At 46.3% G+C, this 24084-nt stretch overlaps 4 protein-coding genes across 5 annotated transcripts in view; 2 read left to right on the forward strand and 2 right to left on the reverse strand.

Annotated features, from left to right (window-relative positions):
* Window positions 1-226: 226 nt before the first annotated feature.
* Window positions 227-7409, forward strand: stau1 (staufen double-stranded RNA binding protein 1). 2 transcript variants are annotated; one of them, XM_080001231.1, is made up of 14 exons: window positions 227-546; window positions 917-1038; window positions 1166-1310; window positions 1428-1584; window positions 1701-1872; window positions 2860-2955; window positions 3082-3294; window positions 3689-3832; window positions 3919-4065; window positions 4153-4228; window positions 4551-4870; window positions 4966-5088; window positions 6318-6397; window positions 6537-7409. In XM_080001231.1, the coding sequence occupies exons 1-14, from the start codon at window positions 339-341 to the stop codon at window positions 6622-6624; spliced, it is 2091 nt and encodes a 696-aa protein (XP_079857357.1). In that variant the 5' UTR covers window positions 227-338; the 3' UTR covers window positions 6625-7409. The 2 variants fall into 2 exon arrangements, with proteins under 2 accessions (XP_079857357.1, XP_079857356.1); XM_080001230.1 differs by having other exon boundaries at window positions 1166-1584.
* A 600-nt stretch (window positions 7410-8009) lies between these two features.
* Window positions 8010-10176, reverse strand: rdh20 (retinol dehydrogenase 20; the record flags this gene model as incomplete). Its single annotated transcript, XM_080000994.1, has 5 exons — window positions 8010-8127; window positions 8208-8339; window positions 8444-8589; window positions 8956-9054; window positions 9724-10176. The coding sequence occupies 5 exons, from the start codon at window positions 10174-10176 to the stop codon at window positions 8010-8012; spliced, it is 948 nt and encodes a 315-aa protein (XP_079857120.1).
* A 2625-nt stretch (window positions 10177-12801) lies between these two features.
* On the forward strand, window positions 12802-15836 carry LOC307230559 (somatomedin-B and thrombospondin type-1 domain-containing protein; the record flags this gene model as incomplete). The annotated part of the gene is made up of 5 exons (XM_080000995.1): window positions 12802-13039; window positions 13915-14106; window positions 14260-14338; window positions 14698-14880; window positions 15719-15836. The coding sequence occupies 5 exons, from the start codon at window positions 12802-12804 to the stop codon at window positions 15834-15836; spliced, it is 810 nt and encodes a 269-aa protein (XP_079857121.1).
* A 5430-nt stretch (window positions 15837-21266) lies between these two features.
* The window catches only part of kcnb1 (potassium voltage-gated channel, Shab-related subfamily, member 1), a gene marked incomplete at both ends in the record, with an annotated part of 32217 nt that continues 29399 nt past the window's right edge, over window positions 21267-24084 (reverse strand). The window contains one exon of the mRNA XM_080000957.1: window positions 21267-23183. Within this exon, the coding sequence (XP_079857083.1) occupies window positions 21267-23183 (1917 nt within the window). The remainder of the gene's footprint in view (window positions 23184-24084) is intronic.

Consider the following 24084-nt stretch of genomic DNA (forward strand, 5'->3'; position numbering starts at 1 on the left):
GAATAAAATAAAATGGAATAGATAGAGGGAATATGCTTGTGTATATGGAATAGGCAATTATGTATATACAGATATGTGCATTAAAGTGGCATGTGAATTGTAGTTAAACAGATCTTCTCGCCTAAGCCCTATGATGGAAATGAGAAATATAACTTGTCAAATGTGTCTTTTTATTTTGCTTTTTATTTATTATTATTATTATTATTTTTTATTTTTTTAGGCTGAGCATTGCAGTCAAGAGTGTCACAATCAATACATCTTCACTCGTGGAATTCTGTCGTACTGCAAAGCTCTTCCCTTGACGTGAGCCTGTTGTTGACGGCGCCATACGAGCGAGGATGTCCCAGCTCCAGTTTCAGTGTCCCGGTAACCCCATGCCCGCTGCCGCCGCCCCGCTGCAGATGGTGCAGCCGCAGATGGTGCAGCCCCAGCCGGGCTACAGCATCCCCTGTGCCTCGGCCACCCTGCCGTCAGAGAGCGCGAGCCAGCCCCTCAGGAGCTCCGCGCTACCGTCAGGGTCCGCCACCCCCTTCACCCCCACCACAGGTTGGTTTTGGGAAGCTTGTTTTCCAAAAACACCATGGGTATCCAGTCAAGGTTTATTTTTCCTTCGTTTAAACACATGCATGTTTTGTGATTATATATGTCAGTGAGTTTGTTTTATGTCTTATATCATCCACTCCCGAGCTAACATAATGTTTTAGAATCTAACCTCACTAATGCTGTTAATAATTCTGACTGTCAACATTTCCAGAGTGTACACATTCTCTTTTGTATTGTTATTACTAATATCTCCAGGCTTCCTGGTTTCAATGATCCTCTCTCTTTAGCAAATAGACTTGAGGTTTTTAAGGCATCCTATAATTATTGTGATTAATGACCATGTTCAATTGTGTGACCTTATTTTTCTTTTTAGTATCCAACATGGCAAACCCTAAAGAGAAGACCCCAATGTGTTTGGTGAATGAGTTAGCCCGTTTCAATAAGATCCAACCTGAATATAAGCTGCTTTGTGAGCAAGGACCGGCTCACTCCAAGGTAATTCAATAATGACTCTCACACTTAGAATCTGATAGGGCTCTAGTGTACGTGTTGTCCTCTTCCTGTCATTGAGTCCTGAAAGTGACACAGTCCGCCATTGTCCCCTTGCTTCTGCCTCTGTCAGATTTTCTCAGTGAGACTCGCACTGGGGGACCAGCACTGGGAGGCTGAGGGGACCAGCATTAAGAAAGCCCAGCATTCCGCTGCTTCATCCGCCCTCACTGAGACGACATTACCCAAGCCCACTATGAGGATGCCCCGCAACACAGGCAAGAATCCTTGGTTCCAACCGGCGTTGGCTTTGCTTCCACCTTGTGTTTTTGTTGGGGATGGTTGGCAGGAAACAAGGCGCTATTTGATGGGTGTTTTTTTTATTTTGTGCCTAGGAGACTGCATGACGCACACCATGGAGCTAAATGCTCTTTGTATGAAGCTCGGGAAGAAGCCCATGTATAAGCCCATTGACCCATACCCAGGAATGAGACAACCAAACTTTAACTATAACATCAGAGGCCCTGGGCCTTACCAACGCTCTATGCAACAGTGAGTTTCTACACCTTCTTGGCTCGTTATCATGGTTACATGCATTAAGCTGTGGTTCAAACTCAAACCAATTGGACACATGACGTCATGACCGTCTTTATCTTGTTTGTGTCAAGGTACTACTACCCATTTCCCCCAGTGGGACCAATGTTGTATCACATGGAGCTGTCCATCGGTGGTCAGCAGTTCCACGGGAAGGGGCGAACGCGGCAGTTGGCCAAACACGATGCTGCTGCCAAGGCCTTAAAGGTGCTGCAAAAGGAGCCAATATTACAACAGCTGCCAGTAGTAAGTTGAGTACATTTATCCTCAGAATTCCTAGAATACGTCAAAAAAATCAGAAGGGGGGGGAGAAAAGTTTCTGAATTTGAAAATCAGAATTCTGAGTATGATGTCACAATTATGAAGGGGAGAAAAAGTCTGAATTCTCAGAAAGAAACAAATCAGAATTCTGAGTTAAATCTCAATTCTGTTAAGCAAATGCATTAATGTGGTGAATTATGTTATTACAATAACAAAGCCCACATCAACAAATTGTGGCCACTCCCTGTAGATAGGCCTCCAAGATGATGCTTGATCATTGCCTGCAGGACTGAATGCTACATATTTTCTTTAGGACAATACTCAGTGTTTCCCATCCCCACATTGACTGCCACATATTGATTTTCTATTTTTTTTTTTTGCTATTTAAAATGGGTAAGATCTTATTTCATTGCACAGCTGCATACAGCGCAGCGCGCTCAGCCCCTCTCTCTCTCATACATACATACACACACACACACACACACACACACACACACACACACACACACACACACACACACACACGTAGCGCAGGATATTTCTAAGGTTGGGTAACGAAACCTGGTGCCCCACCTGTTCCTATACAATCTACCGGACCGAATCGCAACGCAGATTTCGGTGCCATGGAGCTGCCGATTGAATATCTGCCATCAGGTGTGATGGACGGTGATGGGAAAACATCCATTCTCACACAATAAGAGCGCCCCATTGTGCAGAGTGTATATAGTACAGCAAGTGACTTGTAACGGTTTGTGCGGCTGGTTGCATTCTCTGCAAACGATCCGCTCGGATTACAAGTGTGCCGAGACCATCCGCTCAAGGTGCTCTCAGTCCAGTTGATTTGGTCCGGAAGCTAGTGCGATTGCTATATTCAGACATGCCCAAACGAGCCGTTCTAGGGGGGGAAACGCTCAAGGTCAAACCAGCTAGGTGTGAATAAACCCTTATACTTTTTTTTATTTTTTTTCCCAGATGAATGGTGAACCTGAGGAAGAGAATCTCAATAAGTCTGAAATCAGTCAAGTCTTTGAAATTTCACTTAAAAGGAACCTTCCTGTCAACTTTGAGGTGAACATTTTTGTTCTTTAATGTCCTTTGGAAAAAAGGTTTCACATGTGATTCCCACCCATGTCTCTGGTTTCCACATAAACCCTTACAGTGTATCATTCATCACCTTGCTTTTGCATACTTCAGGTCTTAAAGGAGGCGGGGCCCCCCCACATGAAGAGTTTTGCTGTGCGTGTGACGGTGGGAGAGTTCTCTGGCGAGGGGGAGGGAAAGAGTAAAAAAATCGCCAAGAAGCTTGCAGCTGCAGTAGTGCTGGAAGAGCTAAGGAAGTTGCCCCACATACCAAACGTAGAGAAAATGCTGCCACGCATCAAAAAGAAAACCAAGTCCATCATCAAGGTAATGGAACCCTTACACCAGAAATTAAAGAAAAACGTATATATTATACAATTATACGCTGCAGCGCGGGGAGGGAAATGATGGATAAATACATCTGCAATAAAAACCCACTGTTTTTATTTGTTTTTCGCTGTTTTCGATTTGAGATCGCTCTGATCGGGCTTTGCAACCCCACCTGCCTTCTCAAGGCTCGGTGGCGAACCGGTTCGCGGCCCGGTGGTTGGGAACCCCCGATCGAAACCTTATTTTTGGTCAATAAATCCAAGCCGAAGAACATGGTCATGAATGTCACGCTGCCCAGCTTAGGTAAAGAAAATACTATAATATACTGTGATATAAACTAAAACCGTTCTGTTTCTTTGGATTCTCCCCTTCTCTGTTTACACCCAAACAGCTGCAGACAAGCCCAGAGTATGGTCAGGGCATGAACCCTATTAGTCGTTTGGCACAGATCCAGCAGGCCAAGAAGGAAAAGGAGCCAGAATACAGCATGGTGACAGAGCGGGGGTTGCCAAGGCGACGGGAGTTTGTCATGCAGGTGAGATGTGCTGACACCTTGTTCACCCTTTGATTTTGCCACCCGCTCCCTGATTTATATTGCCTACGCTGGTTGTTTCCCGACAGGTGACGGTTTGCGGTCAGTGTGCAGAGGGCATGGGACCCAGCAAGAAGGTGGCCAAGAGGAACGCAGCAGAGAAGATGCTGGAGATCTTGGGATATAAAGTGCCTCAGCCTCAGCCCCCTAAACCGGCACTCAAAAATGATGAAAAGGCAGGGTGACATTTTATCAAGTGACATAAGCGAAGTGTTTGTCTTGAGTTGTATTGGTTCTGAAGGATTTGATTTTGTGATCTGCAGGCCCCAGTAAAGAGACCTGGAGACGGGCGCAAAGTGACCTTCTTTGAGCCAGGCTCTGTAGAGGAGGTGATGCTAGGTGAGCATCAGAAGATCAATCCTGATAGATTCACACAGCCTCATACATATTTGATAGAAAGAAAGCCAAACTTTTTTTTTTTTTTTTCTTTTTTCGATATTATTTTGTCATTGGTAAGCTTTATTAAATGTTATTTCCTTATACAGCCTAAATAAGCAAATGTAAAATTATGGTTAAATGTTTAATCATACCCCTTGACATACATTGGCTGGTCGACAGATCATCAACCAACTAGTTGACTATTATAAAATAGTCTTTGACGTTGCTTTCAAAGTCTTGTTTTGTCTGAGTTTTCTCTGTGTCTTTCTTGGTTGTTGGGCAGGTTCCAAAGAAGAGGACTTCCGCATGCCTTACCTCACCCTCCAACAGCTCCCCGCAGGCATCTTGCCCATGATGCCCGAGGTGGCCCAAGCTGTCGGGGCCTGCCAGCGACCCCTGGCCAAGGACTACAGTCGGGTGATGCCGAACCCAGCCAATGCCACAATCACTGCCCTGATCGCCAATGAGCTCCTTTACACGGGGACGTCACTGGCCGCTGAAACGATCCTCAAAAACAAGAACAGCCTGAGCCAGCTTCCCCACGGGCCGCTCTCACGGCCCTCCGAGCAGCTCAGCTTCCTGGCCTCTGTGCAGGGCCTGCAGGTACCCAACACGCTGTCCATTCATGAGTTGTCAGAGCTAAACTCGTTGCAGCTGGAGAGACTGTTGATTTTGACTGGTGTGCTGTTTGTTTCCAGGTAGAATACAAAGATTTCCCCAAAAACAACAAGCACGAGTTTGTCTCTCTGATTAACTGTTCATCCCAGCCGCCCCTCCTCAGTCATGGCATCGGGAAGGATGTAGAGTCTTGTCATGACATGGTAAGTCCCAACTCCAAGGAAAGGGCAGCTACACAGCGACAAGGGTATTTTATATGTAAAAATTCAAGCCAAGGTCTGTGCTGTAGTTCGTATTAACACAGCTTAACTTAGAATTTAAGTTCATGAAATGAAACCAATTTACCAAAATTAAATGAGATATTGGCTGATAATACTGTATATTTCCATAGAACATTTGGCTTATTTTGTAAACCTGCATACACCAATCAGCCACAACAATAAAACCACCTGCCTAATATTGTGGAGCTCCCCCTGGTGCCACCAACACGGCTCTTTGAGGCATCTCTACAAGACCGCTGAAGGTGTCTTGTGGTTTCTGGCACCAAAATGTGAGCAGCAGATCCTTTTAAGTCCTGGAAGTTGTGATCCGTGGGGCCCCCATGGATCGGGCTTGTTCCAGCACATCCCACAGATGCTCCATCGGATTGAGATCTGGGGAATTTGGAGGCCAAGTCAACACCTTGAACTCTTTGTCATGTTCCTCAAACCACTCCTGACCATTTTTTAAGGTGTGGCAGGGCACATTATCCTGTTGAAAGAGACCACTGCCATCATGGAATACCGTTGTAATGAAGGGGTGTACTTGGTCTGCAACAATGTTTAGGTAGGTTCTACGTGTCAAAGTAACATCCCCATGAAGGCCAGGACCCAAGGTTTCCCAGAGGAACATTGCCCAGAGCATCACACTGCCTCCTGGCTTGCCTTCTTCCCATAGTGCATCCTGGCGCCATCTCTTCCCCAGGTAAGCGATGCAGGGCACCTTCTTCCATTGCTCCATGGTCCAGTTCTGACTCTCAGGTGCCCATTGTAGGCACTTTTGGCAGTGAACAGGGGACTGCATACCGGGAACACCCCACAAGACCTGCTGTTTTGGAGATGGTCTAGCCATCACATTTTGGTCCTTGTCAAAGTCCCTCAGATCCTTACATTTGCCCATTTTTCCTGCTGCCAACACATCAGCTTCAAGAACTGACAGTTCACTTGCTGCCTCATACATCCCACCCCTTGACAGGTGCCATTGGAACGAGATGATCCATGTTATTCACTTCACCTGTCAGTGGTTGTAATGTTGCGGCTGATCGGTGTATACTCTCCACTAAACTACTGCATACTGTTGAGGAATGTTTTGGGCTGTCTGTTGTGGAGGTTTAGTGTCCTGAGATGTTTTGTTTTTAAGTTGTAATGCTGTAAGCTGCTCTTGGGCTCCGCAGGCTGCGCTGAATATACTGAAGTTACTCTCAGAGTCTGACCAACAGTCCCACGAAAGGACTGGAAATGGACCAATCTCTGGGTAAGCTTTGATAAGAGCTACCCCTCATCACCTGCCCCATATCCATTAATGAAGGGAATATTGAGGTTAATTAGTTTTATTCCTGTATTGTTTTTTGTTTTTTTTTAATAAAATGAATTCACCGTCTCTTTTTGAATAGGTGTGGGAAGCAGGAACTGGAAGGAGAGTCGCTCCTCAAACAGGCTAACTCAAGCACCTTGGCACAGACTCTGGACGGCACTGTTTAGATGCGCCGTCGGGTTGTCTGAAAAAGCACTATAGAAAACTCGGACACTGTGTTCTTTGCCTGTTTTTAGGAGACATTGAAGGATCAAATCCATCTCTGTTCATGTTCATTGTTATGAAATGTTCACAGTTAAACAAGATTAATAGAAAAAAACAATGTTCTTCTCCTTGATGTTGTTTAATTGTTTGCATTATTTATTATTATTTTTTTGTTTGTTTTGTTTCTTTGTAGATAACGTAGCTGCATCCTAGTCGATGAAGTGGGGCTTTACTGTACTGAAATAGACAATGTGCAGTAAAATAAATGTTTTTTGTTTTAACTAGACCTTGTTTTCTTTTATTTCCATAGCAGGAATTGGTTTCTCTTTTTTTTTTTTTTTTTATTTTTTTTTTTTTATTAATGTTCCGTTCAAGTTCTTTTAATGCCCTTTGGAAAGGCTTCTTACAAAAGATCCCTTTGAGGTCTAGGACCCCATGGATGTCTAGGATGCAGCTCGGGAACCATTGTTGTTTTTCCTTGAGTGCTTTATATCAACAACCACAAGTGAAGTGTTATTCTACATCTTCATGTCGGGCTGGGAAGGTTTTGTGACTCAATGTAGCGTGTGTGCTGTAACGTGGTGTTGTTCCCACTGTGTGTGGTGGCGCAGTAGTTACGCCTCTTGTTACACCCAAGAGGGTCCCCCCGCCCCCCCCTCCACCTCTGTTCCCCATCTGCATCACTTAAGTCCCCACCCACCCCTACGCCCTCCTCCTCTGTAAGTAAAACCTTGTTCTGTCACGCACCAAACAGAAATTGAGCTGTTGTCTTGTGGTTTTTAGAACTCTGAAGTGCAGTTTAGTTTCCCTTGGGTGAAAAAATAACTGACAAACATTGTGTCAACAATCTCGTGTTTTATATAAACATAACAATTATGGCACGTTAGCGTATGTTAAAATGTCCACGGTCTCCCAATAGTGTTCTGCCTGGATTCAATCAAACCTTTACGTTTTACTTTATCGGATGTATATTATTTTTATTAGCTGCACACTTTAAAGGACTCGATTTAGAAATTGGCTTTTCATTAGTTTTGTTTTGTTTTAAATGCCTTTGGCTACTTGGCTAAGCAGCCAAACATGCACATTCTACTGAAAGGCCAATCTCAAAATATCCCTTCCCAGTGACTCAAACCACTGAGTTTGAGTCACTGACACGCTCTTCTTTGGAAAAATTGAATTTAGGTTAAAGTCCATTGCTGTCCCACACCGGCAGGGCACTGACTGGTCAATCGACCAACCTTCATCCCCTCTCTATCTCATGTGCACCCTGTACAAATTGCATCCAATTAGAATTTTGATGGTTTGGTTCTTCAAAATGGAAGGTAAAGTAATTACACTCTGGGTACAACTACTCATTCTTGGCGGGTCCAATGGACACTCGTTTCTTGCTGTCGATGAACGGGTACATGCATTTGTCCGATCCCATGAAACGGTAGGTCACCACATTGGATTCCCATGGCAACAGGCTGCAGAGGGAGAAGGAGTAGCATGGGCATCAGGAAAATAAAAAGTTGGAAGAACGCTGGGCAGTGAGTTCTATACTTACGCTCGGGACATGACGGGCAGGTAGGTGAGCCGTGGGATGCACACCAGAGGCTGGTCTATAAGGATGGCATTCATGGCCTGTTCCACACAATACTGGGGGTCCAGCGGCGGCAGAATCAGTTCAACCTCTTCCCTAAGGATGAGACCAAGAGACCAATCAATCCACTCGTAAGTGTTCTCTTAAAAAAAGGACACAAACATGTACGTTTTGTGTCTAACTCTAAAGTATTGCTTTACCGTATTTTACATCCTTCAAACATGCCTGTGTCCACAATGTAGGGACACACCAGGGTGGTCTTGACTCCGTTGATTTCCTCAGCTATCAGCTCATGGGCCATGGATTCGTGGAAGCCCACTGCAGCGAACTTACTGGCACAATAGTCCTGTCGCAGGGTGAAAGAGCTGAACATATGAGAACATTCATGTAGGTGTCTTTCTCTAGAAAATGGGTCTTGGTAATCCTATTTTCTTTGCCAGATTTGAGATGGGGTTGCTATAAGGTTATTTTAATTTTGTAGTGGAATTAACCAACTTCTCGGTGAGCTGGACCACACCACGCTTTTCCACTGTAATTGAACAAGCCAGCTCTACTTATCCATGGCCTGGCCCATGTCATGTGCTCTCTCTGTTATTCAGGATAAATGGTAAGCTCAGTATAACAGGGGATTTTTGATGCGTACTATACGCAGATCTGTAACAAGCAAACAATAGTCAGGTGTTAATGTTCCAGATCCTTGGTCTTGGTTCACCTCCACACATGCTGTGCTGAAGAGGCCGAGGACGCTGGCGATGGTCACCACGTGGCCGTGGTTCTGGGCCTTCATCTGAGGGAGGAACGCCTTCACAGTCTGAGGACAACGACATTACATGACGTTACACTGGTGCTTGCGGCTCATGCGCCTTAAACGTTGACTCAATATACAGTAGGCTTATCTTGCATATAGGCGCTGTTTTCTATTAAGCGGATTGGTGTTGGAATGCTGTAGTCCACAGCCTCAGGAATAAAGCTAATAATGCTTTACATGCAAGGAAATCTGTGTAGAAGGTGCTCGGGAAATTCTTCCAGCGTTACTGTTTTTGTACCTATGTGTTTCTGTGTCGGGGCTTTTCTACTGCACTACGACACCTGCATTTCAAGACTACCCAGATAATGACGATAATATTAACAAGTAGTAGAAGCTGTTTTTTATTGGCTACTTCTCTTGCAATCGTCAGAAAGAACAGATACGGTACATATTCAAGACGTGATGATGCCTCTCTTCTAATTTAAATGACACAAATAAGGACCAAATAATCTCCTTTTATCTCACTTTACAACCTTCCAGTATTATGACCCATTACCATAGTAACATGTAGTATATGCAATACTATTCGTTACTATAGTGAGGGAGATAGTGAAACTAGGATCAAAAGAGTCATCATTGTACACTATTCACTCTGGACCCCCTGGGACATCTTGATGGATGCCTGCGTGTCCCTGGGCCCCTCGGGGTCAAACTACCCACTATAGTCCTCACCCAGAAGAGAGCGTGGCAGTTGACCCTCATGGTCCTCTCAATCAGCTCGTCGGGGCAATCCAGCATGCGCTCCCCGGCCACCACCCCGGCGTTGTTCACCAGCATGGTCACGTCCCTGCCCAGGTCCCGGCGCACCAGGTCGGCGTGGCGGTACACGTCCTCCCGGCACGTCACGTCCACCGTGTAGGCGTGCGCTTTGCCCCCCGCCTCCCGCACCAGCTGGGCCGTCTGTCCGTTGGACGCGGCGTTGGTGTCCCACAGCACTACCTCGGCCCCGTGCTTGGCGAACTCCTGGGCGAAGAGGCGGCCTAGGCCGCCCCCCGCCCCGGTGATCAGCACCAGCTCCCCGTCGATGGGCTTGGTGCGAGGCCGCAGCACGAGGCGCAGGGAGTTCCTCAGGATGTAGTAAAGCACATCCAGCAGCATCATCTGCAGGTCCATGAGAAAGATCATCTTGACCCCAACTTTTATCGTTGCCGCCCTTAATTTAGGGAGAAGGGCGAAAGGGGACCTGAATGGGACTCGATCAGTCTGAAAGGTGCAGTCAGCCAAGCTGATGTTCCCTCTGTGGGACCCGCCTCCATCCCTGGTTTATTTAAACACTCGACTCCGGGATTAAAGGAAAATACACTGAGCTCCCAGCAAATCTACTTTTCTACTGAATGTGTGCGTTTCCATAACTGCGTGGAAGCATTACAGGGAGTATTTAAGAAATAATTCTTCTCCTGTGACGTGTTCATGTGACCTCCAAGCACACAGGTGTACATTCATACAAAATATTGTGTCACGCTTGAGTGTTAGTGATCGTATCTGATTGGTATTTATCAATATAAATGAATCCCCCTGTATCAACCGGAGGGTGAGAATGTCAAGTCTGCGAATAGCCACCCACGGCTTCCCAAAGTCTGACCTTTTCCATCCAAAACACTGCTAATTGGAGCTATTTCTGTGAAACTACAGCTTGCAACTTTTACGATCACCTTTTAAATCCCTGCGAGGTCATTTTTCTCTCCTTTGATGTGTAATTTGGTTTATTTGTTGGAAAAGCTCGTTTTAGAAAAGAATGTAAGCAGAACATTATTACTACTCAAAACAACGCCTCGAATATGCAGCTCACCATTCGAATTATATCATATTCCCCGATTTTGTCCCGGGTTCACGTCTGCTCCGCGGCTCGGGCCCCACGACACTAAACATCATAAGAGGATTATCCACATAAGGACAGTAAAGCTCCGCATAGCTTGCCTGTATCACTTCTTTGTCTTCCGCGTGAACGCTTGCGGCAGGCGGCCGCTTCGGCGGCGGGAGATCTTTCCGAATGTGGGCGGCGCGTGAGCGACGCTCGACGTAGCTCTTCAAGCACGCAACCGGGAAGCGTTTGGAATCGGACCGTGAAACCTTTTCCCTCGGATCTCACCGGGGCGCGTTCGAGGCCTGGAAATACGGGGAGGCTGCTGCCGTGCTGCGGGGTGCCCTGACCGTCACCAACGAGGCCCGCCACCCAGAAGGAGGGCGCCTTTAACTGCCGCCAACTGTGCCGCTTTCGAATCGGTCGGCTGAGCAACACTTGGAGCCAGAAGGAAAAGTTTGCCAGAGCCAGCGGGCTTGACTTTCTCGTTATAATACCTCAGTATTGGCACGCGGACTCAAGCCGCTGGGATCCAGAGCTGCTTTTGGCACCAACCCGTCTCATTGTTCGCCAACCAGTTTCACGACTGAACCCAAAATAAGACTGAATCAATTGAGTGTGTTAGTGATGGTTGGAGGCCATTCCACCCTGTGGCAACAGTTCCCCAATTAACCCATTGTTAGCTGCAGGGAAAGCTTTTCCGTCCTACTGCTTTGGTTGGTGATTGGTCAAAAATATCCCTCGACCATTTTCGACGTTTTGAAAATGTTGTCAGCTCATCTCCTTTTATATTATCTACATGTTACTTTTTGGTCGAACTATATTGTCCGATTCCTAGTTCAGTGTTTAAACACTAAATGTACTATTTACTCGCTGTTCACTGGAGCAGTAAATGACCGAGTGCTGTCTGTACAAGCTCTGCAGCTCCCTGTGTACACATGGGGGCCACACTGCAAGAGGCCCCACACATTCTCTCTCTCTCTCTCTCTCTCTCTCTCTCTCTCTCTCTCTCTCTCTCTTTCTCTCTTTTGCTTTATGGTTGAGAGGTCACGTTCCACTAGGAAACCCATCTCGGTTCCCCGGGGGACGGGGACAGTAGCTCCCTGTCGCCCTCGCTCTACAACCTTTAGTCTCTCTCTCTCTCTCTCTCTCTCTCTGTCTCACACACACACACACACAGCATACTATTCAGGTTTGAGGAATGCGTGTTTGCGTGGAGTCCTGTGTACCACGGCTTGCTCCACACTGTTGTTCTTTTTGCATGAATAACCCCGGCCGAACGATGTGATTAATCCTCTCTTTTCACATGATCAGCGCACATGACTAGGGGAGGTGGCTCCTTACACCAACAGACTTGGCGCTGCAGAGGAAGGCGGCTGCAAAGCAAACACCCCGCGCTCCCCTTTAATTCTGCCCGGGAAGAGGCACGTTCGACACATCATGACATGGACAGAATCGCTGCGCACGCAAACACAGGCAGGGCGTGGCGGCCTCCACACATAAACAGGCATCCTGAAAAACAGACAAAAATAAGTGACATTTATATATAAGCTTTACTGAGGCCACCTCTTATTTTGATAAATTGTTATTCTTGAAGTCGACTTTATAAGGCCTGGAGTACTTTTACATCCCTAGCCTATGGGCAATTGTCAAGAAAATACACGCTTGTAACAGTCGACACTCTACAATTCGACTGTTTGCATTTTCCCTGGTGGTGATCTTCTTTTCACCAAAATTGACCAAAAAACAAACCAACGCAGTGAAAGCTAAAGCAGGTCTTTCATTGATGCACTGTCCCTTTAAGAGAGAGAGCGGACTCCGACGAAGCATGAATAACTCTTTACCATAACTGGTATAGAGGGAACTCTCCATCGATGATAAAGAAAACAAAAAAAAACAACAAATGGGGCAGTTTGAGTTCCGCTCCAGGAGCCCCGCGCACCACCGTGATGCCCGGTCGGAGGAGCGCTCGCATCCCTTATGCGTGTCTTCCTGTGCTTTTATCACTTCTCTTCCTCCGTCCGTGTGAGTCCGGCTGCCGGAAGCTGGGACGCTGCTGCAGCGGCCGCGACCCGTCGTGCTCCAGCAGAGGGTGGAGATCAGACCGGACGTACGGGGCCTGCTACTGCGACCAGGCCTGCACCTCCACCCTGGACTGCTGCCACGACTACGAGCTGGCCTGCCCCGGTAAGATCATTTAAAATCGAGTCAAATCTTATACAAGGTGTCATGTATAATGCTTAAGTCAAAGGTCAGTCCTTGTGTTTCCATTGGACTTTTCTTATTTGGGTCCAGGGCGAAGAACCAAATCCCTCATTGTTGTGACTACAGTTTAAATGTACAGACGGTGACAAAATTAGAGATTTGGGCTTGCTTTAGTCGTGTGCCAGCCGTCTCACTTTCGCAAACTGACATTAGATTCAATTCGAATTAAAGGATGCTGTGAACACCGAAGTATGGAAGTACGTAAGAAGATCAAGGTTAAAAAAAAAAATTCTCTTGTGAAAAGGTTTATTTGAGTCCTGAGATTAATTACGATTTTTTTTTAATTAAGTCATAATTCGGCCATAATTCATAATTTTTTTTTCCCTCTGCATTTTGAATTCCGGCTATTCTCAGAATTCAGACTTTTTTTCCCCCCCAAGAATTTAGATTTTATTCCTCCTGCTTACATATACAACCTAAAAGGCAACTGGGGCAGTTCTGCTGCCACGCGCCACCAGAGTGGCGTTTTTTCAGGGTCCTCCGACACAGAGACACAGGCAGAGATGTTTCAAACACACCAGTTTATTATAGAGAGTGGGCAAGATGGAACAAGCCGGGAGCAGATGGACACATGCCATGACAGAGGCTCTACCTCTGTGTGTGTGTGTGTGTGTGTGTGTGTGTGTGTGTGTGTCTGTGTGTGTGGGGATGGCTGATTTACAGGTGTAGCTCCTTAAACCACACCACCCTCACACCACAGCAACCACAGAAGAAACATTCCCAAGCATGCTTGGCTTTCAAGGTGTAAGTTGTCCTTTTTTAATCCCGTGCGTGTGATTCCTCACCCCCCCCCGCAGCGGAGTCGTGCGTGCTGAGCCCGTGGAGCAAGTGGTCGGGCTGTGCTGAGCCGTGCCGGGCGGCTTCCCGCAAGCGGAGCAGGACGGTGCTGGCGGAGGCCCTGAACGGAGGCCGGCCCTGCTCCCACCTGGAGGAGCACGCCGGCTGCGTGGAGTACCAGTCGGTACAGCAGCTCTGCCGCAAATCCCTCGGTGACGTATCCCCGTGCCGACCCGTCGGCCGCTCCTTGACTTTCTGGCCATTTTCTGCCAAATAAGCTTCCAGCAGGCCCCGCCCGACGCGGTGTTCGGGCCTCGCTCGTGGTTATGTAATCCATTGTAACCATGAATGCTCCCCCCCCGCAGTCCCGGCGCTCATTACCACCGGTGGCTATGGCAACGCCAGGAAGAAAAGAGACATCCCAGACAGCGGCGACGTTATAGGGTACGAGACATCAACACAGACGCGCGTCCTGTTTCCTTTAATGTCAGATCAGTTATCAATACAAACCATCAATCAAATAGTCTGTGCGTAAACATACGGTGCGTGTGCTGCGTTCCATTTGGTGTGTGTCGCTCTGGGGCTGAGCACATCTCCGGTTACGTGCTTCTGCTCTCAGAACACATTGGCTCGGCGTCATTTGGATCGAGTTAAAACAAATGGCCTTTATTTTATTTTTTTGTTTTCTCAACTTAAAAGGCGCCTCTATATTTCTAAATGTCAAGTTGAGAACACCTAAAAACAAAATAAAGCAATTTAATTTTGTGTGTGTGTGTGCGTGCGTGCGTGCGTGCGTGCACCAGGTACTGTGTGCAGTTCCAGCTGACCTCCCTGACGCTGGGCTGCCAGTGGAGCATGGGCCCCCACACGGCGTGGATGCAGTACCTCAGGGAGGGCCACAACGTGTGTGTGGAGTGCCAGCCCCCCGCCCTGGCTTCTGGACAGACACACTGCGCCGGAGACGGAGAGCAAAATGAAAAGGACGGGTAAGGAAGGAAAAAAAATAAAAAAATAAATTAAAAAAAGGCTCCCGAGGCGCTTGAGAATTTTGGTGTTTTTTTTATCTCCTTGTGAAATGATATTCGTCATCAAAACACTTTTTTGGAAATTTTCATTTCATAAACAGTTTTGTAAGGAAAATGATTTATCTATCTATCTATCTATCTATCTATCTATCTATCTGTCTGTCTGTCTGTCTGTCTGTCTGTCTGTCTGTCTGTCTGTCTGTCTGTCTGTCTGTCTGTCTATCTATCTATCTATCTATCTATCTATCTGTCTGTCTGTCTGTCTGTCTGTCTGTCTGTCTGTCTGTCTGTCTGTCTGTCTGTCTGTCTGTCTGTCTATCTATCTATCTATCTATCTATCTATCTATCTATCTATCTGTCTGTCTGTCTGTCTGTCTGTCTGTCTGTCTGTCTGTCTGTCTGTCTGTCTGTCTGTCTGTCTGTCTGTCTATCTGTCTATCTATCTATCTATCTATCTATCTATCTATCTATCTATCTATCTATCTATCTATCTATCTATCTATCCGTCTGTCTGTCTCTCAACATTTCATAATAATCAAATAATTACAGTTAGTTGTGGATTCTGGTCTCTAAGTCCATAGATCCCCCCCCCCAAAAAAAAAGTATTTGCCGTGAAGCGTGATTTAAAAAAAACCCCCCAAAACAAACTAAACCCCCCAGTGAAACCTGGTCACCGCGGCGCTGCACCACTAGATGGCGGTGTTGCACAGCTCCCCCCCCCCGCCTCGTCGTCAACACATAACTCATTGAAAAGCCCTGAACTGACGCTCCTCCACCCCCCCTCTCCCCCACCCCTCAGCGGACCCTCCCTCCAGTGGCAGGCTGTGGGGAACCCACGGTGCAGGGGGGTGTGGAGGCGCGTCGGGAGGCTGGAGGCCTGCTCCTGCCCCACCGTCCACAGCTTCCTCTTCATCTGACGCTCGCACCCGTCGAGGCCGCGGGGTGGCTGCTGCTGCTTCCCAGCGAGGGATGCTTCATACGCTTTTTATTTTATTTTTTATTATTTTTTTTTTTTGTCAGATTCGGCTCTCGACGTCTCGCTCAGTGAAAAGAGTCGTTCGGTTTTTTTGGGGTTTTGTTTTTTTTCCCCCCGACCCTTCGTTCATTTTGGTGCATGGGTGGGGGGGGCAGAATGCAAAAACGTGCATCTCGGAAAAAAAATAAAATAAAATAAATCCATTCGTTTCGCTCTCTCAAAAGCATTTATTTGGGTGGAGAAATGCAAAGCGTGGATTGTTTTTTTTCAGTCAACATCAATTATGCCAAATGCCCCCCCCACATTAATTGGCTTCTCTGTAATTCAGTTTGCCAGTCGATGACTCTACCGCTGCAAGAATTGAAACTCGAGGAGCTTCTTTGCTCCTTTGCCAATGTCTTTTTTCATTTTTTTTATTTTAATGCAAATAGAAAGCATCGGGTGAACAAATAAATGCCAAACCATCCATATCGATAAATGTAAAGTAATTCAATTTATTTCATTTTCAGTCATCCACGGGAAATGCTGCCTCCGCTAAAAGAAATAGAAATATCTTGGGACATTGAGACACATTTTTCTACATGACAAATCACTGGCTTTGCGTGGGTCCGCCACCAGTCACAGCTCCAAAGTCACAACATGCATTTAACAACAGAACATTGATACAGAAACTACAGCATAGAAAGTCAACAGGTAGAAATGTCTTTTTTTTTTTTTTTTTGTACAAAACAAACAGCCTCAGGACCTACAAACAACATTGTATAAGAGCTGGGGGGGGGGGGGGAGGAGGGGGCAAATTGATTTTTTTTGTTTTTTTTCATTTCCCTGGAAAATGTGTACTTTACAAAGACTGATGGCTTAGGCAAAGTGTGGGTCACTTCCACTGAGAGTTTAAAACTTGAAAAAAAGTCAAATTTTTTTTTTTTTTTTTCTTTGAATATATATATATATATATATATATATATATATATAGATTTATTTTTTCCCCTTGTCCTATCCTTTGCAAAAAAACGATTAAGTTAGTCAAGGCATACCGATGGAACTCCGAAGCGGGGACAGATTATTGGATGTGACGCTGGGCTACTTGCTACGTTTGCAGACAGTCGCGCGTCTCGTATAAAGTGGAAAATCTTCACGTGTTTCTGCAGCACAACAACCAGACTCTTCCCTTCTCGTCTCTTCGGGTCCCTGTGTATTTCATATATCCGCTATAATGTTCTGGAAAATCTGAACCGCCTCATCGTGTTTCATTATTAAAACTTGATTAGAAATGTCATTTTTCAGCTCTTCACGTCCGTAGGACCCTTGTTGTACCTTCAAATGTCTGTTCACTCAGAAACTGGGGCTATGCCTGCTCTGTGAAATGCCCAAATAAAAATGGAAGATGTCTATCAAGGATGACTTGTGAGAGTAAATGGACAATAATGTTTTATGTTGCGATCATGTCACAGTATCACAGTCTAGAGTTCGGTTTGGAACATCGGTATCGATGCTCCTTTATGCTACCTTCACTAAGAGCTCAAAATAATACAATTCTAGTGTCAGAATATAAATTGTGTGTGTGTGTGTGTGTGTGTGTGTGTGTGTGTGTGTGTAATACCGTACATCTTCATACCATGGTTCCACACAATGGTGCTGGCTGCCTGCACATGAAATATTGATTGTCATCGTTGTTGAGAAATATTTCTATGAGGAAATGGTCCCTGACTATCTTAACACCGCAGACTACGTTCGATCGGGACAAAACTCACACTCATGTCGAATAAGATGAGTCGCAATTTTTTATGAATTATTATTATTATTATTATTAAAAATAAATAAATAAATAGACAGCAAATTTCCAGCCTTAGTGGAGCTCTATCCCGTGCATTAGATGGCTATTGTCTGGTTCATGCAAAAAGTACCAAAGTATGTGTTCTTAAATCGTCTTAGATATTTATCATAACAGGCTTAAAGGTGTTTAAATAAGTTGTTTAAGTTTTCGAAGTGCAAGTAGATTGTTACAAAAAAATGGCGAAATGGGGGGGGGGGATCCCTTGACAAATATCTAAAGTCTTCCATGCTTCCTCTTCATCAAAGGCCACTGGCAACATGGCGATATCGTCACCGTCCACTGATATGCAACGCCTTCTCGGTTTCTCACCTGTCTCACACAGTACACTTAAATGTAGGCTTTGAAACCTCTCTTAAAAGGGATCGGTTGTGCTTCCAATTTTGTCAAATAGCAAAGGGCCCTGGTTTCAGGTAGTACACGTAAGACACCGACTTCAAGCACGAGAGACACACGGTATGGAAGGCGATTTGAAGCTTAGCCGGTACAGCAGAGTGGCGAGGGGGCTGCCCCAATGTTGGATACACCCTCATTTGAAAGCCAAAGATGAATAATCGATGAAAAACAGCAAGCCCTGGTTTGTCAGACGAACGGCATCCCCTGCGTCGCGCGTTCTAGACACAGGCTGAACACGGAGGGGCGTCGTCGGGTTACAGCACAGGACACTGACTCTTCTAAACCAGGCCACCGGTCCCCTCAGCGCAGCAGAGATTTATCCCCAACACGAGGGGGTTTGTACGAGCCAAATCCAGTCTGCCTGTTCGTCCACTGCGGACGGAAATGCAGAACCCACACGCGCACACACACACACACACGCACATGCACGCACGCACACACACACACACACACACAGACATGCTGTTTATACGCACATGCGCACGCACAAAGTTCAGCATTTCCGCCTCCTCTACTCATTGGTATTCTTTTCACACCTCAGCTGCCCTCAATGGAAATTGGTATGAGCCTCGACTGCCGAACGCTTCAACTTTACGGATAAAAAGAAAGTAGAAAATATCAAATACTTTCATCTTCTGTGTTATTTCTCAGGTGTGAAGTTGGTGCATTTCTTTTTTCTTCATGTTGATAACGTGTGAGAGCGGTTCTCCCACAGCACCTCTTGTTAATACGCTCTTACACAGATGACAGCCGATTTACTTTATTTATCAGGGACAGTGCACGTGAATCAACATTTCAGCATTCGCCTCAATGTCAATGTGCCAGAGTTGGCCAATGAGCTTATTTTCATCCATAGTCCCTGGGCAGGTTCCCTAACATACATGTCCTTTGGGGGTGGGAGGAAACCGGAGCACCGGGAGGAAACCCACGCAAACACGGGAAGAACATGCAAACTCCACACAGGAAGGACCCGGGACGGGCCGGGATGCAGCCCAGGACCTTCCTGCCGTGAGGCCACAGTGCCAAATATCCCATTGGGTTGAAAGACAGACAAGACTGTTAGTGGCCGTAAAAGAAAAATTAAAAAAAATGCTACCAGACCGACTGTAGCGATGCTTCATTTACTTCTTCTTCTCAATTCTAGACAAATGACGATTGAGCCTTTGAGCACCGTTAAGTAGCGTCTTAATGTTCAGGCTCGATGATGGACACACGCGGCTGAGAGAGAAGCTCCGGGTGCGTGCGCATCGGGTTTGCTTTAATTATTGTGCATGTGCATACTGCATGTGAAATGCAATCAGACCTTCCCCGCCCAAATTAACAACGCTTTGCCATGCTGCTGCCGCTGCCAATGGTGCTGCTGCTGCTGCTGCTGCTGCTGCTGCTAGGAGGGCAGCTGTTGTCACCATGGAAACTGGCTGCAGCAATGTATGTAACTTGAAGATTGTCTAAGTCCATACCTGTACATGGGTTATTTTGGCCTTTGGGACCTGTGTGTGTGCAGTATGCTTGTAAGTGTGCGCATGCCTGTGTACGTGTTTGTCACCGTACTTTATTATTATTATCATCATTTTTCTGTGTTCGGTGTTGTGTAATGGATATAGGTAATGATAAACCTGTGTATCCAGGCATTTTGTGTGTTTTTCTTTTCTTCTGAATGGATCTAGTATTAATGTGGCTAAAGAACATAGTATTGGCGCGTCGCCGTCACACTCTCAACCCCTTGTCACACACTTTATAGGACGTGTGATATCTTTGGCTGGCGGCTGGAAGGAGAAATGGACAAAGCGCTGCCAAGTGTCATCGGCTGTAATCCAAGGTTTGATGTCTGTGAGAATACGTTGCATACACAAATCAAGGTGGTAATGGACACGTGCAAAAACGTATACTTTTTTTTTTTTTTTTTTTGTAAGAGTCACAATCTGAGAATTTCTTTCACCATGGAGGATAACTAATACTTTAAAATCTGGTCATTTATTGTGTATACAACCAGCTAAGCATGTGTATTCTCCTCAAATGTGGAGTCTATGCAGTAATCATGTGGGATAATCATTTCAGGCTATCATATGTGAACTCGTATCAAAGCCCCCTTGGTCGACCTTATCGATAGACAAAATGGAGGAGACGACAGCAACGCACTGTTCCAGCGGCAGCCCCCCGCTGTGACCGACGGCCGGGACCTCCGGGAAAAAAAACCCCAGCAGCTGAGCCTCTGACAGGATTACTTACCACTTGTTATTCTAATGACACAGCGGACTAACAAATCACACATCCCTACAGGTCGATTCCTCTCATCTATATAAAAATAAATTAGGTAAGACAATCTGAAAAGTTGTATACATAAATTTCTTTAGATTACACAAGTTAACATTTGCGCGCGCACACACGCGCACGCTCACGCGCGCGCTCACACACACACACACACACACACACACACACACACACACACACACACACACACACACACACACACACAAGCAAACAAATATACACGACCAACCATCCCCACACAAGGTAATGAATAAGGCCAGGTTTTGGAATGGAGGGCACGAGTAAGTAGCTTATAGGCGTCTAGGTCCTCTCCTCTATCTTCGAAACTACAAAGTGTGCGGGGACTCGGTCAATCAGACGGTAGGAAGGGCTTTTACCTTGAGGATATGGAGATGATGACCCGCAGGACGCTCTCTCTGTCTTACACCACAGGGATCAGCAGGGCGGCACCAACCAGACCGACCCATTACGTCCTATTTTCTCAGAGCGCGCTGCTCCGGTGACTCCCGGTGTGAAACCCTGCACGGACCCCTTCTGAGTGCTTTTCCATGTGGTTGTGGAGTAATAGTAAAGAGTGAAAGGAGGGGGCAATGGCATTCTCCATCTTAGAGGTCCCTTTTTTTTTTTTTTTTTTTTGTTTGCCGAGCAGAGTGTTCGCCACACGTCAACCTAAGCCTCTCGTAGAGCGGCGCACCGTTTATTAAATGTCCCAGCATGGGGAGACTCACTCATGTTTACCCTGTTCTTTGTTTTGTTTTTTTGTTTTTTTTTTTCCTGCCCCATCCAATGTTGTGTCCCTCTGGCATACCCACAACCGTCCCTGCTCCACCATCTTCTACTGCTGTGCTGGTCATGCTCCACCATTATGGAACCTCAGAGGCCCTCGTTCAGTTTGTTTTGACGCCCCCTCTGCTCTTTGGCTTTGCGTATCATCTCAGGTCCCACGTGGTTCTCGTGAAAACCACTTCGAATCCCCTCAAGGGGAAACAGGCAGTTCTGGCCAAGGATTTTCTGGGCTGCCTCTAAATGGTTGGTGCCTCTCTGGTAATTGCTATTTATGCGGCATTTGGGGCTTGAACCGGCCAGTAGTCGCTCAGAAGGACTGGTGTCAGAGACATCACGGAGATGCTCGTCGTCGTCCGTGTCGGCGTCAATATACTTGCTAATGGAGGAATCATGAAAAGTGAAGACTGCTTGCGTGAGGGTGGTGCTCTCCGGGGACTTGGGTGGGGTTCTGCTGCTGGCAGTCGTATAGACAGACACCTCCGGGCTTAAAAGCGAGTGGTCTGAAAGCACAGAACTGTCTGACAAAGGGGAAGGGCCACACTCTGCCTCACTATGAACTCCCCTGTGCATGTAGCTTTTTAAAATGTTGCCAGAGAAGAGAAATCTGTGTGTGCTCTCAGAGCCCAAGGGCACAGACAATGGCGTGAACATGGGCCCGTGCTCCAGAGTGGTCTGCAGGCCCGTTTTGGCACTGGATCGCCCAGACAGGCAGGTGGCAGGACCATGCGAGAATCGCCTGCTCTCCTGCAGCCCGAGGCCCACCGCTGGACTATGAGGGAACCGGGGATTCTCCTGGAAGTCTGTAGCACAACTGATGTAGCTGTCAAAGCTCGACAAGCTTTTCATATCTCCTACTGCTTCTCTGGTTCCTGACATGGGCCGGCCCTGGTCCGGGATGGCTCCCAGCTCTATCTCATCCCTCTGCCTGCCAACTCTGGAGCTTCTGTCTTTTGCATTGAGGTTAGGCTGGGACTGTGTCTTGGCCATTTGGTTATACATCTCCTCTAGCTTCTGTGCGTTAAGCCTCTGGGGGCTTGCGGTTCGTGTCTTGCTGGGAGAGCCAAACTCCTGGGCATTGAAGGAACGATTAGAGCTCGTCTCTGAGGCAGCCCTCTTGGGGGTCCATTTCCAACGGCTTGGGGACAGGTGGTTATCATGAGGCCTCTCCCCCTTCTCCACGACTACATCCATCAGCTCTGCACTGCGCGCAAACGCCTCTTTCATGTTCATGGAAACAATGCTGCCATTTCTCTTGGCCCTTTCCAGGGCCTCCCTTCGCTTAACAGCCTTCTCCTGCCTCTTCTGTTCTTTATAAAATTCGGAGAAGTTATTTACAATAATTGGAATAGGCAGGGCGATCACCAAGACTCCTGCTATGCAACACAGACCCCCCACTATCTTTCCCAGTAGAGTTTTTGGGTAGATGTCTCCATAGCCTACTGTGGTCATAGTTATGGTCGCCCACCAGAAGGACGCTGGAATACTTTTGAACTTGGTGTCGTCCTCATCTTTTTCAGCAAAGAAGACGAGACTTGAAAAGATCATGATGCCCATGGCCAGAAAGAGAATCAGAAGTCCCAGCTCATTGTAGCTCCTCCTCAGAGTGAAGCCGAGAGACTGCAGACCTGTGGAGTGACGGGCCAGCTTCAGAATACGCAAGATACGCATGATCCGGAAGATCTGCACCACGCGACGGACATTTTGGAACTGCAGCACGCTTTTGTTTGATTCAGTCAGGAAGATGGTGACATAGTAGGGCAGGATGGCCAGCAGGTCGATGACGTTCAGAGGACCTTTAAAGAATTTCCACTTGTTGGGGGAGGAGAGGAAGCGTAGCAGGTATTCCATCGTAAACCAGGCGATACACACAGCCTCCACGTGGGCCAGTTGTGGGTTGTCTGTCGACTGGCCAAACTCATCTGTGTCCTGCAGCTCCGGAAGGGTGTTCAGAGACAAGGCAATAGTGGACAGCACGATGAAGAGGATGGAGATGATGGCCAGGATCTGGAACACAAAAGGACATCAACACTGTAAATTAGGAGAGCAGCACAGCAATCTAATACAGCCAGCCGTAGCAGGAGATTATTATGAGCCGGATATAATTCCCAAAAACGATCCCATCACTAGGTTTGGTAAACGCAAACTATTTTTTCCCCCTTTTATGCCAGCATGAAAGTGCCATCTGTACCAGATATTCCCTTGTCAATCTTACCTACAATAAGTGTTTTGGCTAAAAGATAAGGATAACTGCCACAGAACAGTCCTTAATTCATGACCTACTTATCCATATACAACTGCTTCTTCACACACCAAGTGTAAAGTGTAGAGTGAAAGATAATTGTGAGCACTCAGTCAACCACCTGGAAAAATATCCAGGCACATTGCACAGGAAGCACATTTATATTAAAGTGGTAAGGTGGTGAAGTGAGATTGTTTTGTAAAAGAAAATCCTATATTTGGTACTTTTTTTTTTTTTTTTCTTCTTCTGGCGTTTTAAGAAACAGCCATTCAATGTATTCAGTGGATGCTCTCTACGCTGTTTCCATTGTTAGTGGCGAGGTCCGCCACCAAGGGAAATGCTGCCGTTTTGAATGTAATTCTATGGTTTACAGTGTAATCCAGCCAACACGGAGGATTTTATGGATTACCACTTTAAGAACCGTAAACTAGACCTGCATGGAGCAGCGGGATGACATCATAGTGACATCAAATGTTAGGGTAAATGTTAAATTCAAAAAGATGTATAAAAGGCTTTTAAAATGAATACTGTACTTGGGATTTATTAATGTAAATCAGACGGACAAACATCAAAACGTGTACTTAATAGTCAATATTTGCACACTAAGCCTCCTTAGGGTAGTCTAAAACCAAGATAATAATATAAATTGGTAATATCATCATCATC

Source organism: Zeus faber, assembly GCF_960531495.2.
Source record: "Zeus faber genome assembly, chromosome: 5".
Taxonomy (NCBI): domain Eukaryota; kingdom Metazoa; phylum Chordata; class Actinopteri; order Zeiformes; family Zeidae; genus Zeus; species Zeus faber.

Excerpts from the sequence above, each read along its gene's own strand:
- stau1 (XM_080001230.1), top strand. The coding sequence starts at position 339 with ATGTCCCAGCTCCAGTTTCAGTGTCCCGGTAACCCCATGCCCGCTGCC. Across the intron at positions 1,585-1,700 it reads TACCAACGCTCTATGCAACA|GTACTACTACCCATTTCCCC; the intron begins GTGAGTTTCTAC and ends GTTTGTGTCAAG. Across the intron at positions 3,833-3,918 it reads GACGGGAGTTTGTCATGCAG|GTGACGGTTTGCGGTCAGTG; the intron begins GTGAGATGTGCT and ends GTTTCCCGACAG.